Genomic DNA, 14,480 nt, shown 5'->3' with positions numbered 1-14,480 from the left:
AAACAAATTCAGATTGCTTTTTCATTTAACTTTCTTTTCTTTTTGATTTATTTACTTAAAATCTTGCCTATGCTGCCGTCACAGCAGCCTAGTGGTAGGGCTCTCGTTTAGTGATCGGGAGGCCGGGTTCGATTATCGTTCGCCGCGTCAAACCTAAGACGTAAATATACGTAGTGATTGTTCCTTCACCAAGCGCCCTGCACTAGAAGTTAAAGTCAATCAAGGGTCTTTTGGATGAGACATTAAAAACACAGGTCCTGTGTCACGGTAGGCGTTGGCACGATAAAGAACCCTCACTGCTCAATGGCCTAAATGCTGAGTATAGTTCTAAATTTGAAGCCGTTCACCGGCATACGGTGACGTCTCTTTATGAATGAAAAATTCTCTTATGGGACGTTAAACAACATACAATCAATCATTCATCATGCCTATGCTTATCAATTACTGGTGACCAAACTTTTATGAAGGCAATTTTAGATCTGATCTCGATTTCTGCAAAAATGCAATGTTTCTTGCTATTTGCAACATTTGACGTGACGGTTCATTAAGGTCACTTAATTTTTACAACTAAATTTGTGTTTCTAACGTTTGGGAGGGTTTAATTTTCGTCATATGAAATCATATCCTCTAAGTTAAATGATATATTTTCAAGTGATTTTACAGTAGGAAAACCTGATTATTAGGTAACTTCACCTAGCTACATAATCCTTAACAGAGCTTTGAGTTGGCTGAATATCCGGGGAAATGTTTTTTTCCAAATGTTTTATTTCAGGCATTTAAATCCAATATTATAAAAAAATATTCTTAAGGATCATAACAAAAAAATGAAAAAATCTAGGAAGTGATTAAGTGATTTTTAAATAAACATCTTCTGAAGTTTGAATGGCTGAAAATCATTCTTAAGAAGGTTTAATGTGTTTATTTGAATTTTGTATGAGTTCCAGCCAAATTAAATGTAGAAAGTCCACTACAAAGGTGTCTTTTCTTCTTAAATTTTTGTTCATTATATGTGAAATGAACATGACATTTGAATCTCATATATAGTATAAAAATAATAATAAAATTTGCTAGAATATTTTCCACATATTCTATGTTCCAGGTCATAATTACATTCCGGATGGCATGGAGACGTACTTACAGCAGTCTAACAAGGTGTGATAGGACAACTATTGAAGACGGTGATATCATTGCTAATCTTGGAAATGTGGTGTGTTTTGATTGCTCTTCTCAAACGATTTCAGATGTCGGAATCGTTTGCACCGATTTTAGTTTACAGGAAGATTGGACACAGGGGGAACGCAGCTTTACACACACTTTTCAGGATAAAGCTGCTCAATTTGGGTGCGTATGACTAGCCAATTATAATATATCGTATTTCCATATCCTAAAAATATTTTTTTTTTTATTCAGCCTCAGTGTTTGAGCCATTATCTTTTGACATGTAGCACAAGTTTCATTTATATATAAACTTTATCAGATTTACTGGAGGAGATTGGATATCGCTTGTATCTGGGGGTGGAGACTGGGAAATGCGCACAACAGTTGACCTAAACCGGAGACGTGACACCGGTAAAATTAACTCATCCCCCGTCTCTGCTATGCCTCCGATCATACGCCTACAGCACGGATGTGAGCACAACATAACTATCCCAGGTATGTATTTTAATTTTCTGCGGAAAAAATGCAGAAAACTGACAACTAGACCCTCACTCATATTTACTTGCACATTGTAATTTCCAACAAGCGTATCATAAATTTCATCTAAAATATCACATTTATAAGATTTCCGATACATGTACGATTATCAAAAAATTGTTCCAAAATTTTACAAAAATCATAAAGAGATATGTTTCTGTAAAAATTTCATAGTTATTAATTTACGTCAGTAAAATTAAATAATAGCAGAGTCCGCGTAATTTTTGAACGGCCCTCGTATATATTAGTCAAAATACTTGTCATCTCCAGAATAAATATGTGAATTTTTCGAACAAATTTCAGTTTATGACAAAGATAATGACACAGTTCGATGTAGATGGGCGGAATCCTCTAAGAGGGAATGCGGTGGAGTCTGTCGTTCCTTTCCAAATTCCTTCCTTGACGAGGTAAGAATATCAGCTAAAAAAGCTTGAATTTGCACTATAAACTTGGATTTGATATGAACTGTAAGATATTGTCCGGTTTTACTGTACAACTTAAAGTTTTGTACTTTGAATTACGAAAGGTATTTTGCAATTGTAATACGGTGTACGTACGTATGCTTGTAAATACCGGTCTTGTAGAGTAGGTTTTCCCCTTTAAACCCCCCCCCCCCGGAAAACTGGCTCTAGAGTAGGATTTTGGCACCTGAAAATAGGCTCTGGAGTAGGATTTCCCCCACGAAAAGATTACTGTACAGAAGGGTTTCCCCTACGGAAATCCCACACCAGATTCAATTTCCCGGGGGGGGGGGGTCCTACTCTGTTTATAGAGTGCGATTTCCCCAAGAGCCTACCCCCGCCCCCCCCCCCAAAAAAATATCATTGTGTGTGAGGGGGAAGGGGGGACATAATATTACAAGTGTCCCTTCTTCGAAATAGCGACCAGTTCCATTGAAACATACGAAGCATGAAAAATGAAAATTAAATCTTCTTTTTTTCAGTAACCGTCCAAAAGATTTTTTTTTTTTTAGAATTAAAATTTTACTCTTTTCATCTGGTCAATCTTTTTTCTTCAGTCGTATTTCAAACTACATGTATATAAGTGTCTCTCCAAAATTCTGGTGTTTAAATATTGCCATGGAACTAAAAATAGGTCATTTATTGCTAAAAATTCAAAATTTTGCTTAAATTTTCGAGAGTATTTGCTCTCTGCTTGCAAATCCAATAATACATCGCTAGCGTCGAGGGGTGTTGCAACCATTTTTGAAATAACGACCACTATTGAAATGATTATTTCAATAGTGGTTTAGAGTGCATTTCACAACCAAACACAGGTTGTTTCACTATTGAAATAACGTTCACTATTGAAATAATTATTTCAATAGTGGTTGAGAGTGCATTTCAAAACCAAACACAGGTTGTAACCACTATTGAAATAACATTCACTATTGAAATAAATATTTCAATAGTGGTTTAGAGTGCATTTCACAACCAAACACAGGTTGTAACCTCTATTGAAATAACGTTCACTATTGAAATAATTATTTCAATAGTGGTTGAGAGTGCATTTCAAAACCAAACACAGGTTGTAACCACTATTGAAATAACATTCACTATTGAAATAATTATTTCAATAGTGGTTTAGAGTGCATTTCACAACCAAACACAGGTTGTAACCACTATTGAAATAGCGTTCACTATTGAAATAATTATTTCAATAGTGGTTGAGAGTGCATTTCAAAACCAAACACAGGTTGTAACCACTATTGAAATAATTATTTCAATAGTGGTTGAGAGTGCAAACAAAGGTTGTAACCACTATTGAAATAACGTTCATTATTGAAATAATTATTTCAATAGTGGTTGAAAATGCATTTCAAAACCGAATACAGATTGGAACCACTATTGAAATAACGTTCACTAATGAAACAATGATTTCAATAGAGGTTTTGAATGCATTTAAAAACCTAAACCAGGCTGCAACCACTATTGAAATAAGTTAACTATAAGTTCACTAATTGTGTTAAATAATAAGTTCACTATTGAAATAAAGATTTCGATAGCGATTGAAATGAAGATTTCAGTAGTAATTGAAATGATTATTTTGATAGTTACTGAAATAGACCTACAATTGCAAAAAACATAAGGATATATTTGTTCATTACGTTTACTAAATTATATATAATATTTTTTGAGTTTAAAATATGACGTGTAAATTTATGTATTCCTTTCTTTTCTATAAATTACCATAAATACAAGGACATTTTTTTTTATTTAACTGACATACCTTAAATTCAAACAAAGCATGCAAATATTATAGGCAAGCTTTTGCTGAATTAATCATTATTTCATTAGTGATCGTTATTTCAATAACGGGTGCATAAACACTACCGATATTGAAATAACATCTACTATTAAAACAACTTTTTCAATAGTCACTATTTCAGTAGTGGTTGCAACAATGTACCCACTATTGAAATAGTGATCACTACTGAAATAATTATTTCAATAGTTTATATTATTTCAACAGCGGTTTTATACGTGTAACCACTATTGAAATAGCAACCTCTTATGTAATAATGCTTATACTTAGTTTTCCCGAATAGTTGATTTTGATTTTATATAAGCGAAAATTTACTTCTATTATATATCCTATTGATTAAGAATAACCATATTATCATCAGAGAGTCTGTATTCATAGTCGTTACATAGATTTCTTCTTTCTTTGTATGTAGATATTCTAAAAACTATCTGTTTTTATAAACTGTTACTTTCCGCAATTAATAGAAATTATGAACCTTATATAATAAAATTACTTAAAATTACTAGATCACTTAAATCACAGACATCCGTGTATTAATAGTATTTCTGGACAGAAATTAAAACATAGAATTACATTTCATATTTTAAACTCAATAAATTAATTCATTATGTTGCGAAACATAATGAAAAATTTATCTTTATATATTTTTTGTTTTCAAAAGTGGGGTTATTTCAATAATATTTTTATTTCAATCACTAATGAAATTTTTATTTCAATAGTGAACATTATTTCAATAGTGGTTGCAACCTGTGTTTGATTTAAATGCACTTTCAACCACTATTGAAATAATTATTTCAATAGTGAACGTTATTTCAATAGAGGTTGCAACCTGTGTTTAGTTTTGAAATGAACTTTCAACCACTATTGAAATAATTATTTCAATAGTGAACGTTATTTCAATAGTGGTTGCAACAGAGGGGACATACTTATGCTTCCACTTATGCAAGCAGTGTTTCTTGTACTGTTGTGTTTATGGATTTGTCTTTTTTTTTTCCTTTGAAGAACTACAATATTTTGATACTCACAAAATGGTATGTGCATGACATTAACATAAATTTTAGAATTTTCTCGCACAATCTTTGTAGAAAAGATGGATCCATAGATGAAATACGAAATACTGTGCCTTTGAAGGGCAAACAAATTGTCAAATCACTAAAAGTGTCCTGATATAATTGAAAAATTTGTGATCGAATACGTACTGCTGCGCCAAGAGAGGGTATTGAAACATCGAAACTTAGATTTTTAAGTGACTTATTTACAATTTCCTATAAGTTAAAATTTTGGGTTGAAACCCAATGATTTGAACTCTTTATTTTAAGATTTCATACTAAATTCAAAAATTTTTGAGTCGAAAACATTCATATTTTCATTAAAAAACAGTTGACATTCATAAAAACTATTGACATATTAATTGTCAATGATTTAAGCATTGATTAAAGAGGGGAAATCCTTCTCTGAGATAGAAAGAGGGGGAAATTTGGCTCTGGTGTGAGATTTCCCCTCGGGGGAAATCCTGCTGTAGAGTACAGAGTCCGGGGGGAAAACTGGATATGGGGGAAATCCTACTGTACACCAATAGTTGAGTGTGATTTCCTCCAAAGTAAATTTCCCCCCAGTAAAATATCATGGCTGTACTTCCGTATGTGGGGGAGGGGGACGCATTGTTACAAGTGTCCCTTCTTCAAAATGGCTACCAGCTCCATTGAAACATACAAAGTATGAAAATTGAAAATTCAAAATCACTTTTTTTTTTAAATTACTGCTCAACCAATTCTCTTAAAGCAATAAAATCTTATTCTGTTCATCTGATCAAACTGGTTTCTAAAACATTGGTACAATATAATCGGTTGGAGACAAATTTTTAACTCTATCCATGGACACAAAGAATTTTATTTAAATGGATTTTTTCAATTTTCTCCAGTTTGTATTTCAAACTAAATGTACATAATATTAAGGCGTATATTGTAATTGTCTCTCCAAGATTCTGGTTTGTAAATATAAAAAAAAACCGTTGCCATACAACTTACAATATTTACAATATTGCCATACAATTTATTTCTAACAAAAAAAAAATGAAATTTTTCAAAACTACAAGAGAGTATTTGCTCTCTGCTTTCAAATTCAATACTAGTATTACACCGCTGGGATCGAGGGGACATACTTATGCTTCGGCTTGCAAAAGCAGTGTTTCTTTATTGATTTGCTTTTGGTTTTATTTCCCTTTTTTCCCTGAAAGAACAATTCGATTCAGATACTCACAAAATGGTATGTGGAACTCATCGATAAAACAAATTTTAGAATTTGTTCATTCACTCGTTGTTAAAAAGGATAAACTCTTAGATAAAACACTGGGCCCTTAAGAGCAAACAAATTATTAAATCACTAAAGGTGGCCTGATCAACGTTTTAAAGTTTGTGAACAAACACGTACCTGTGCGCCGATAGAGGATGTTGAGTGACTTATTATACAATGTCCTATAAGGTTTTTTTCAGTTTATTTCTCTCATCCTAATCTATAACAACATATAAACGCTAACATCTAGAATAAAATAAGGCAACTGCCAGGAATGGGGCCCGGACTAAGCTCCTTCTAAACAATAATAATTTTGTCCTTTGGCAAGATGTTTCAAATTTTTAAAAAATCCCTGAATACAAGTGTTTTCAACAAAATATATTAATACAGTATACATCATGAATTAAGGTATGTATCATAGCTTTAAGTAGCTGTCAATAGAGGGAGCCACAATACATATCACAGTATATTTCCTATAAGTTAAAATTTCGAGTTGAAGCTCAATGATTTGAATTATATATTCTTAGCTTTCAAACTAAGTTTGACTATTTTTGAGTCGAAAACATTCATATTTCTATTAAAAATCAGTTGACTTTTATATAAACTTTTAGCCAAAATATTGTCGATATTATATAAGCATTGATAAAAGAGGGTATATCCTACTCTGAGAAAGAAATAGGGGAAAATTTGGCTCTGGTGTGAGATTTTTTCCTTAGGGGTAAATCCTACTCTAGAGTACAGATTGCGGGGGGAAAGCTGGCTATGGGGGAAACCCTACTCTACAACACCGGAATAACCTTCAAGTCGCATTTTGACTGACATATTTTTATCAATTTTCGAGTCATTATTTTTATAATATTTAACTCTGGATTACTCTGTTTACCTGATCAATACAGAGGGTTCACGGCGGGTGTGCTCTGTTGACTAGAACGCTTATTCCTCTGTGGTTCCTAATCCCCACTCTTGGTTCTAGGGGTCGGTGTCTTGCTCTGTTTACAATTTGTATTGTTCACAGAAATTTTGAGTTTGAGTCAATGGTAGGGACACTGAGGGAACAAAATTAGACATATGGATATATGCAGAGGGCAACTATTGAGCATCTATATATTCTCAAGAATAAAAGAGCTGCAAGTAGACATATTTATTTATTATACCTCTACTGTTATTACTCTATATAAAATTAATACCATAAAACTGTCTATTTCCCCGAGAAGATACTATTTCCCTCATAGGAGGACTACTTCCGGAAAAATCGGAGCTACTCCCTGGGACTACTCCCTCATGAATATTTATTAGTAATTTTAACCAATTAAAATGATCAGTGGGCGGAGCGTTCAAGGAATCTCGAGTCTGTGACGTAATGTTAATAGCAATGTAACTATGTCGTCAAAACATTTCGACATGCAATGTCAAAATCATACTGGAATTCTAGCAAAATGAAGACAACGATAATCCTTCGAAGTGTCAGTGAAATTATTTTATATTTTTTAATAATTTCATTTTCCTCAGTATTGATGCATTAGTTATCTTACAATATTTTTAATCACATGCATTTGTGATTATTTGAATGCCTCTATATTGTTTTAAGAAATGTCCGAGTCTCTAGTTTAATAAATCTCCCATGATTGTTTCGGTATAATAAAACAGTTATGGAATGGGTACTCGGGAAATATCAAATTTATGGCTCCTCTCGACAGGAAACTATTTCCCTCGGCGGCTTCGCCGACTCGGGAAATAGTTTCCTCCCTTGGGGAACCATAAATTTGTTATTTCCCTCATACCCATTCCATAACTCTATAATATAAACATTCCAATGCATTGAAAATTCAGCTCATTTAAATCATTGCCGCTGAGGTAGGGCGAGTGGGTTACGATTTTACAATGACATGTTACGTATAAACGCAAAAATATTTCACATCTTCTAATCAAGAGTAACTTAACAACAATGAGTTTAGTATGTAAATATTTATTTCTAAAAGCTAAGGTGACTAAGGTGAGTGATGGGTATTTTGTCATCGTAATACTGTAGGAAGTTACATGTAACAGACTATATCTGTAAAAATATACACCCTAATCTATGGTTATTTAGGAACGTTAAGTGAATTTATCAAACTAATCTGCTAAATATAAGCCTCAATGAACACAGTATTATAATCAATAAAAGTAAACTTGTCATTTTTTTTTCAGAAAAGATGCGAGATTTCATACATTGCCAAATACAAAACTGGCTGGTACGCTGTCGCAATTCAAATTGAGGACTTCAGTCCATTAAACTCAACGCATGCGCTTAGTAGTGTTTCCCTTCAGTTCCTTGTAAACGTTTTCTCTTCTGATAAACCTTGCCAAGACAAACCGAAGTTTATAATGCCAACACGGTTAGACGGTGCATGTGTCGGTATCCCAATAAATTCTACTTGGACTGAACAAGTCATAGCTCGGAGTGGTGCGGACGGAGTAAAGTGAGCTTACATCCTATAACAATACCTTTTATCAATTTACTTGAAAATCTTATCTTACAGACTATATCTGACCAACTGAATAACTGACCAGAGAAGTCAGTTATTCAAGTAAATCTTGCTCTTTCACAACAAAATACTTTATTATGTAACATTGTTAACATGTATTTATAATTTTTTATTCTAATTTACATTTATAATTCTGTTGCATGCTTAAATGTTATTGTACACATCTTGTTTCCAAGAATAGAACATGTTTCAAAACTCACACTGATTCTCGTTATATAAAACTTGAATATATTATAGCTACTTTAATAAACAATAAATAATATAATATTTTTATATATACTAAAGATAATTATGTTTTGCTGTATATAGTATTGTATTTTTGCTCTCTCTCTCTCTCTCTCTCTCTCTCAATCCCCCCTCTCTCTATTTCTTGTGACTTCTTACAGCATCACTGAAATAACCACTGTATCACCACCTGGACTGACGACCTCACCCTTACAAAAATATGCCATGTCAAATAGGGAATGGTATATTAATGTTACCTGGACCCCCAAACCAAGTCAGACCGGTGAAAACACCTTCTGTTACACAGCCAGCGACTCAGACAGGTTAGTGCGACTCAGACAGGTTAGTGCTACCAGCAACTCAGAAAAGTTATTGCAGCTAGCGACTCAGACAGGTTAGTGCTGCCAGTGACAGACAGGTTAGTGCAGCCAGTGACTCAGACAGGTTATTGTAGCCAGCGACTCACCAACGACTCAGAGAGGTTAGTGCAGCCAGCGACTCAAACTGGTTAGTGCAGCCAGTGACTCAGATAGGAAAGAGCAGCCAGTTATTTGGACAGATTAATGCATTCAGCGACTCAGACAGGTTAGTGCTGCCAGTGACTCAGACAGGTAAGTGCTGTCAAAGGCTCAGACAGGTTAGTGCTGCCAGTGACTCAGACAGGTTAGTGCTCCCAGTGACTCAGACAGGTTAGTGCTGCCAGTGACTCAGACTGGTTAGTGCTTCCAGTGACTCGGACAAATTAGTGCAACCAGTGACTCGGACAATTTATTGCAGCTAGCGACTCAGACAGGTTAGTGCTGTCAGCGACTCAGATAGGTTAGTGCTGCCAGTGACTCAGACAGATTAATGCAGTCAGTGACTCAGAAAGGTTAGTGCAGCCAGCGACTCAGACAGACTAGTGCAGTCAGCGACTCAGACAGGTTAGTGCTGCTAGTGACTCAGAAAGGTTAGTGTGACCAGTAACCCAGACAGGCTATTGCAGCTAACAATTTTAGAAAGGTTAGTGCAGCCAGCGACTCAGACAGATTAGTGCAGTCGGCGACTCATACAGATTAGTGCTGCTAGTGACTCAGAGAGGTTAGTGCAGCCAGCGATTCAGACAGGTTAGTGAACACTTTCACAGCGTGTCAACCAAAAAGCATGCAATGGGTATAGAAAATTCTTAGTCTATGCGTACGATTTAAAATGTATTCTTCTCTCTTTATGGCATAAATGTCTGTATGTGTGTCAACTTCTGTCTAGTTTTGCTTCCTCCAAAATATTTTTGAATGATGTGTACGTCTATCTATGAATGATGATGAAAGTTTTATAGAAGAGGAAGAATACTAGTATATTTCTAGAGTGAATATTATGTTTTCCAATTAGATGATATATTTTTGAATTCGAGTGCAAAATACTGTTGTTGTTTTTTTCGTTCTAATTTTAGATAGTTTTAAAAATGATGTAGACAAAGAGGACAAAAGTTTATTGAAATTTTTTTTCAGTTTGGTGTCAGAGAAAACCTGTATCAAGCTTTTTGTCGGAGGTATATCAAGATCGTTTATAATGTATTATTTAGATGAACATGTAAATAAAGATAGTGGTTCATATATCTAACTTGAAATTGAATAAAGAGTGCATAAGACGGAATTGGTTCCTGCATGAAAGCTTGCACTCAAACTGCAGATATTCTTCCACTAATGCTTTCATAAATAAACTTAAACATTGTTAACATTTTTCAAACTTTTCCTAGTGGAGCCACCACAAATCGTATCTTATCAGCCCGTTGGAGAAATACTACCCACACAGAAGTTCTTCATTATCAACTTCGATTTGCAGGTACTTTTAAAAATGTTTTTCATGTGTTCTAGATAACAATTATGAAAATATTACTGTTGTTTTTATGTAGATACTAGTATCATGCACTTATACCAATGAACGAATTAAATTTGAAATGACTTTACCCGATTCTAAGATATAAATGTGAAATTTTTCGAAGCATAATGAACGTTTTATGCTTCTTCCTTCAAATTAACTCTAATGTTAAATATAACAGGACACCAGTCAGAATTTTTATTATTCATATTGCTATTTATATCTTTCTGATTAAATCATAGTTATTCTACCTACAGTTCATACATCATCTATAATATATAATAATAATTGAAAATTTGGTTTTTCAGGTCGTGCAACCATCCCAAAGAGCCTTCATTTATTTCTACACAAAAACTGGTAATCTCATTTCCAAAATAGATGTTTCTCAGAGTGATTCAGCTGTATATTCATTGGATAGCACCAATTCATGGAACTGGATACTCCGCATTACACCAGATTTTGAACTGAAAGAAAAAGTTCATTATTATATCAAACTTGACCCAGGTATAGTGTTCCTTCTGTTTGTGTATGGTACACTACTGTTATTTATTTATTGAAAATGATATTTTCTCACACTGTGAACAAATATCAAAAGGGCCACAAATTCCGAGATTTTCCTTCCCTTCACAAAGAATGATGTAAAACAGATACTACTTAGCCTCTTATAAGATAGCGAGAGTTAATGAACCATCCTGATGGAGACTTAAACTGCCAAAGTTTTTCCAAATTGTTGTTAAAATTCATATTAATAGTTTTCAAATTCACGATCTGTGACGTCTCAACTACAAAACATTGGATATCCTTTATAAATACATGATATACTATCATTATATATGATAAACTATAGTATTATACAAATAGAAATCTTTTGATTTAATGCCTGCTTATTCTTACCAATTTATAATATATTTTGGAACTATTTTTTAATTTTTTTTAAATACAAATAATTAAGTCAATAGGAATAAGCTATTCCGTAATTTTTATAGATAGGCCATTGCTACCTTCCGGATTAACCTGCATCAAGTTGGTCAACTTCACATTTGTGTGAGATAAACTTTATAAAGTTAAGTCAATGTCATACAGAGGACGAAGTAAAGTTAGATTTTAAAACTAAGTCTTTGTAATACAATCACGATCATGCTCTATAACAATGCTTTCTTAAGAAAAATGGAAATAAATATTGTTATATAGGATCAACCTCTTCTCCTTCCGCTGAACACTAAAATGAGTAATTTTATTATTTAAAAAGTGTTTAATTTTTTCCTCCTTTATATTCATCACACAAACATCATTTTAATATGCTCTATGTTCAGTAGAGCAAAAATGTCCTTTTATTTGTCGTTTAATGTAAATATCATTATGGAATATTTGCCAGTGACGAAAAGAACCTTTGCCTTTTGTAACATATATGATGGTTTTGTTCCCCTGATTTCTGACAAATTCTATCTTTATAATTGTCTACAGTTTAACGTCAAAGTCCAAACAAAATTTTCTACTCAAACCGTAGCTTGCCAGGAAATTTCTAAAATTGAAATGTTTAAACAAATGTTTAATGTATATCGATTTCAACAATATTTTAAATCTTTTCATATTTTATCTTATTTCGTAAATAAGATATAATCTTTCACAATTAGATTTTGGCTGGAATGAAATCAAAATCGAGAATGTTGTAATATGACCCATTAATGTGTACGATTTTGACTCAGAGTAGTGTCTAAAAGGTCAAGATCACTGGTGAATAAAATATTGAATAAAACCCTTCTATAACTTTCAAGATACTTTCCTGAATGTCGTTGCTGATTACTTTAAATTGCTTCATAGCATTGAATCAAGGTCTTTTTTTAAAAGTAAAGTTCATTGTTCATTGAATTATTGAAATAACAATGATACAAGGGTTGATCCATGAGTAATGTTTCTACGCTACAACATCTTTAATAGTCAAATGTTATCAACAAAGTTTGACAAACTATTACTCCTATCAATTTTAATTTCTGCCTAACAATTTCATTCGATTATATAAAATACTAGTACTTTTTTAAATACCAAGAGGTTTTGTCTATCGTCGCACGGTGTGAATTTTACCGACGTCGTTATGACGTTACGTTTGACACCCATTTTCCGTTCATCCGCATATCACTTTAACCTCTCACGTGCTTCTTTTTTATAATCTTTACTGCCATTTTGCTATAAACCGTCTTGTTTTGATTTGTAATATTAAAATTGTAATATTAAAATTATTTGAACTTTGTCCAAATGTTATTTCTAAATCATTCCTTTTTGTGTAAACCTTATGTTCAATCAGATTCAAAATTAGTGTCCAAGATGAACGTATATCCACGTCGGTACATTCTTGTCGTGCGGCGAAAGAGGAGACCCACCGTTGTGTATATTTTGATATTTTAAGAATTATTGCATATATCTGAATGAAATTTTTAGGTAAAACTCAAAATATTTAGGTGTATAAGTATATAAAGATTTGTTGAAAATCTTTCGATTATTAAAGATTTTATAGCAGTTGTGACATTTTTTTGGGGTCAACCCTCATATATATCTTGCATTGAAATGTATTCAAACCTCAAATATTGCCCGTTGCATTATGTGTTTTTTAAATTAATTTAGGGAATGGGTCAATGTCATATACTGATGTCAATGTGTGTATCTTTTTCGAAGGAAAGGTTTAAATTTTATAATGCGGAAATGAAATACACTCTGTTTTCCAGGTATTGCCAAAGGTGTAACTGGTTGTGGAGCTGAATCGTCTGCTCTGTGGGATCCCAGTAATTGGACTTTCCGCGTCAGTAAGTTCTTAAACATCTTGCTTGCTTGCTTGCTTGCTTGTTAACGTCCCTTATGAGAATTTTTCACTCATATGGAGACGCCACCACATGCCGGTGGAGGGCTGCAAATTTATACCTTACTCGGCACTTAGGGCCATTAAGCAATGAGGGATCTTTTTCGTGCCAACACCTATTGCGACACGGGACCTCGGTTTATATACGGTCTCATCCGAAGGACCGGTCTCCACGTCCCGCAGTGGATTCGAATCGGCGACGTAAGGATCAGCTCCTTACTCTGCGACTCTAGAACAGACGCTCTAACCACTGCGCCACGCGGGCGACTTTAAACATCTTGATGTTATATATATAATATGTTTAAAGGATCTACGCAATATTTTTTGGTCAATGTTGCTGTCTTATCATATATATAAATTGTGTGTATGGATGCCACTTAAAATTAGTATGCATCTGGGGTAAAAAAAAAAAAAAAAAACAGTGGCATATGATAAACAATTTATTGCATGAATGTTTGGGAGATAGGACCATTTATTCAGCCAAGAAAAAAACCCATCCTCCTAGGATGAAGCCCTTCTGGGAATATGATTTTTCTTAGCTGGATAAATTTTCAAATATATAAATATTCATATCTCTCTTTGAAATATTACTAAACATTTGTTGCATAATCAAGAGAGGGATATGAAAATTTATTCGGCCAAGAAAATAAAGTTCTAAGAAGGGTTAAAATCACAGATGATATAAAGTGAGTGATTATGAGAGTTTCAATGTATATTATAGTTGAAAATATCAATTATTTCCATCAAAAATTCGTTGTTTTGCTAAGGAA

At 33.4% G+C, this 14,480-nt stretch overlaps 1 protein-coding gene across 1 annotated transcript in view; it reads left to right on the top strand.

The window, feature by feature from the left end:
- LOC133185335 (uncharacterized) overlaps positions 1-14,480 on the top strand; it is a 39,872-nt gene that overhangs the window by 3,800 nt on the left and 21,592 nt on the right. The window contains exons 2-10 of the mRNA XM_061320479.1: positions 1,100-1,341; positions 1,478-1,653; positions 1,999-2,102; positions 8,440-8,711; positions 9,164-9,325; positions 10,490-10,530; positions 10,738-10,823; positions 11,168-11,363; positions 13,580-13,657. Of these exons, the coding sequence (XP_061176463.1) occupies positions 1,100-1,341; positions 1,478-1,653; positions 1,999-2,102; positions 8,440-8,711; positions 9,164-9,325; positions 10,490-10,530; positions 10,738-10,823; positions 11,168-11,363; positions 13,580-13,657 (1,357 nt within the window). The remainder of the gene's footprint in view (positions 1-1,099; positions 1,342-1,477; positions 1,654-1,998; positions 2,103-8,439; positions 8,712-9,163; positions 9,326-10,489; positions 10,531-10,737; positions 10,824-11,167; positions 11,364-13,579; positions 13,658-14,480) is intronic.

The sequence above is a fragment of the Saccostrea echinata genome, unplaced genomic scaffold (assembly GCF_033153115.1).
Source record: "Saccostrea echinata isolate AGI-Se365-2 ecotype Australia unplaced genomic scaffold, CSIRO_AGI_Sech_v1 ptg000012l, whole genome shotgun sequence".
Classification (NCBI taxonomy): domain Eukaryota; kingdom Metazoa; phylum Mollusca; class Bivalvia; order Ostreida; family Ostreidae; genus Saccostrea; species Saccostrea echinata.
The sequence above is the reverse complement of the archived record's forward strand: the minus strand, read 5'-3'. Positions and strand labels throughout refer to the sequence as shown.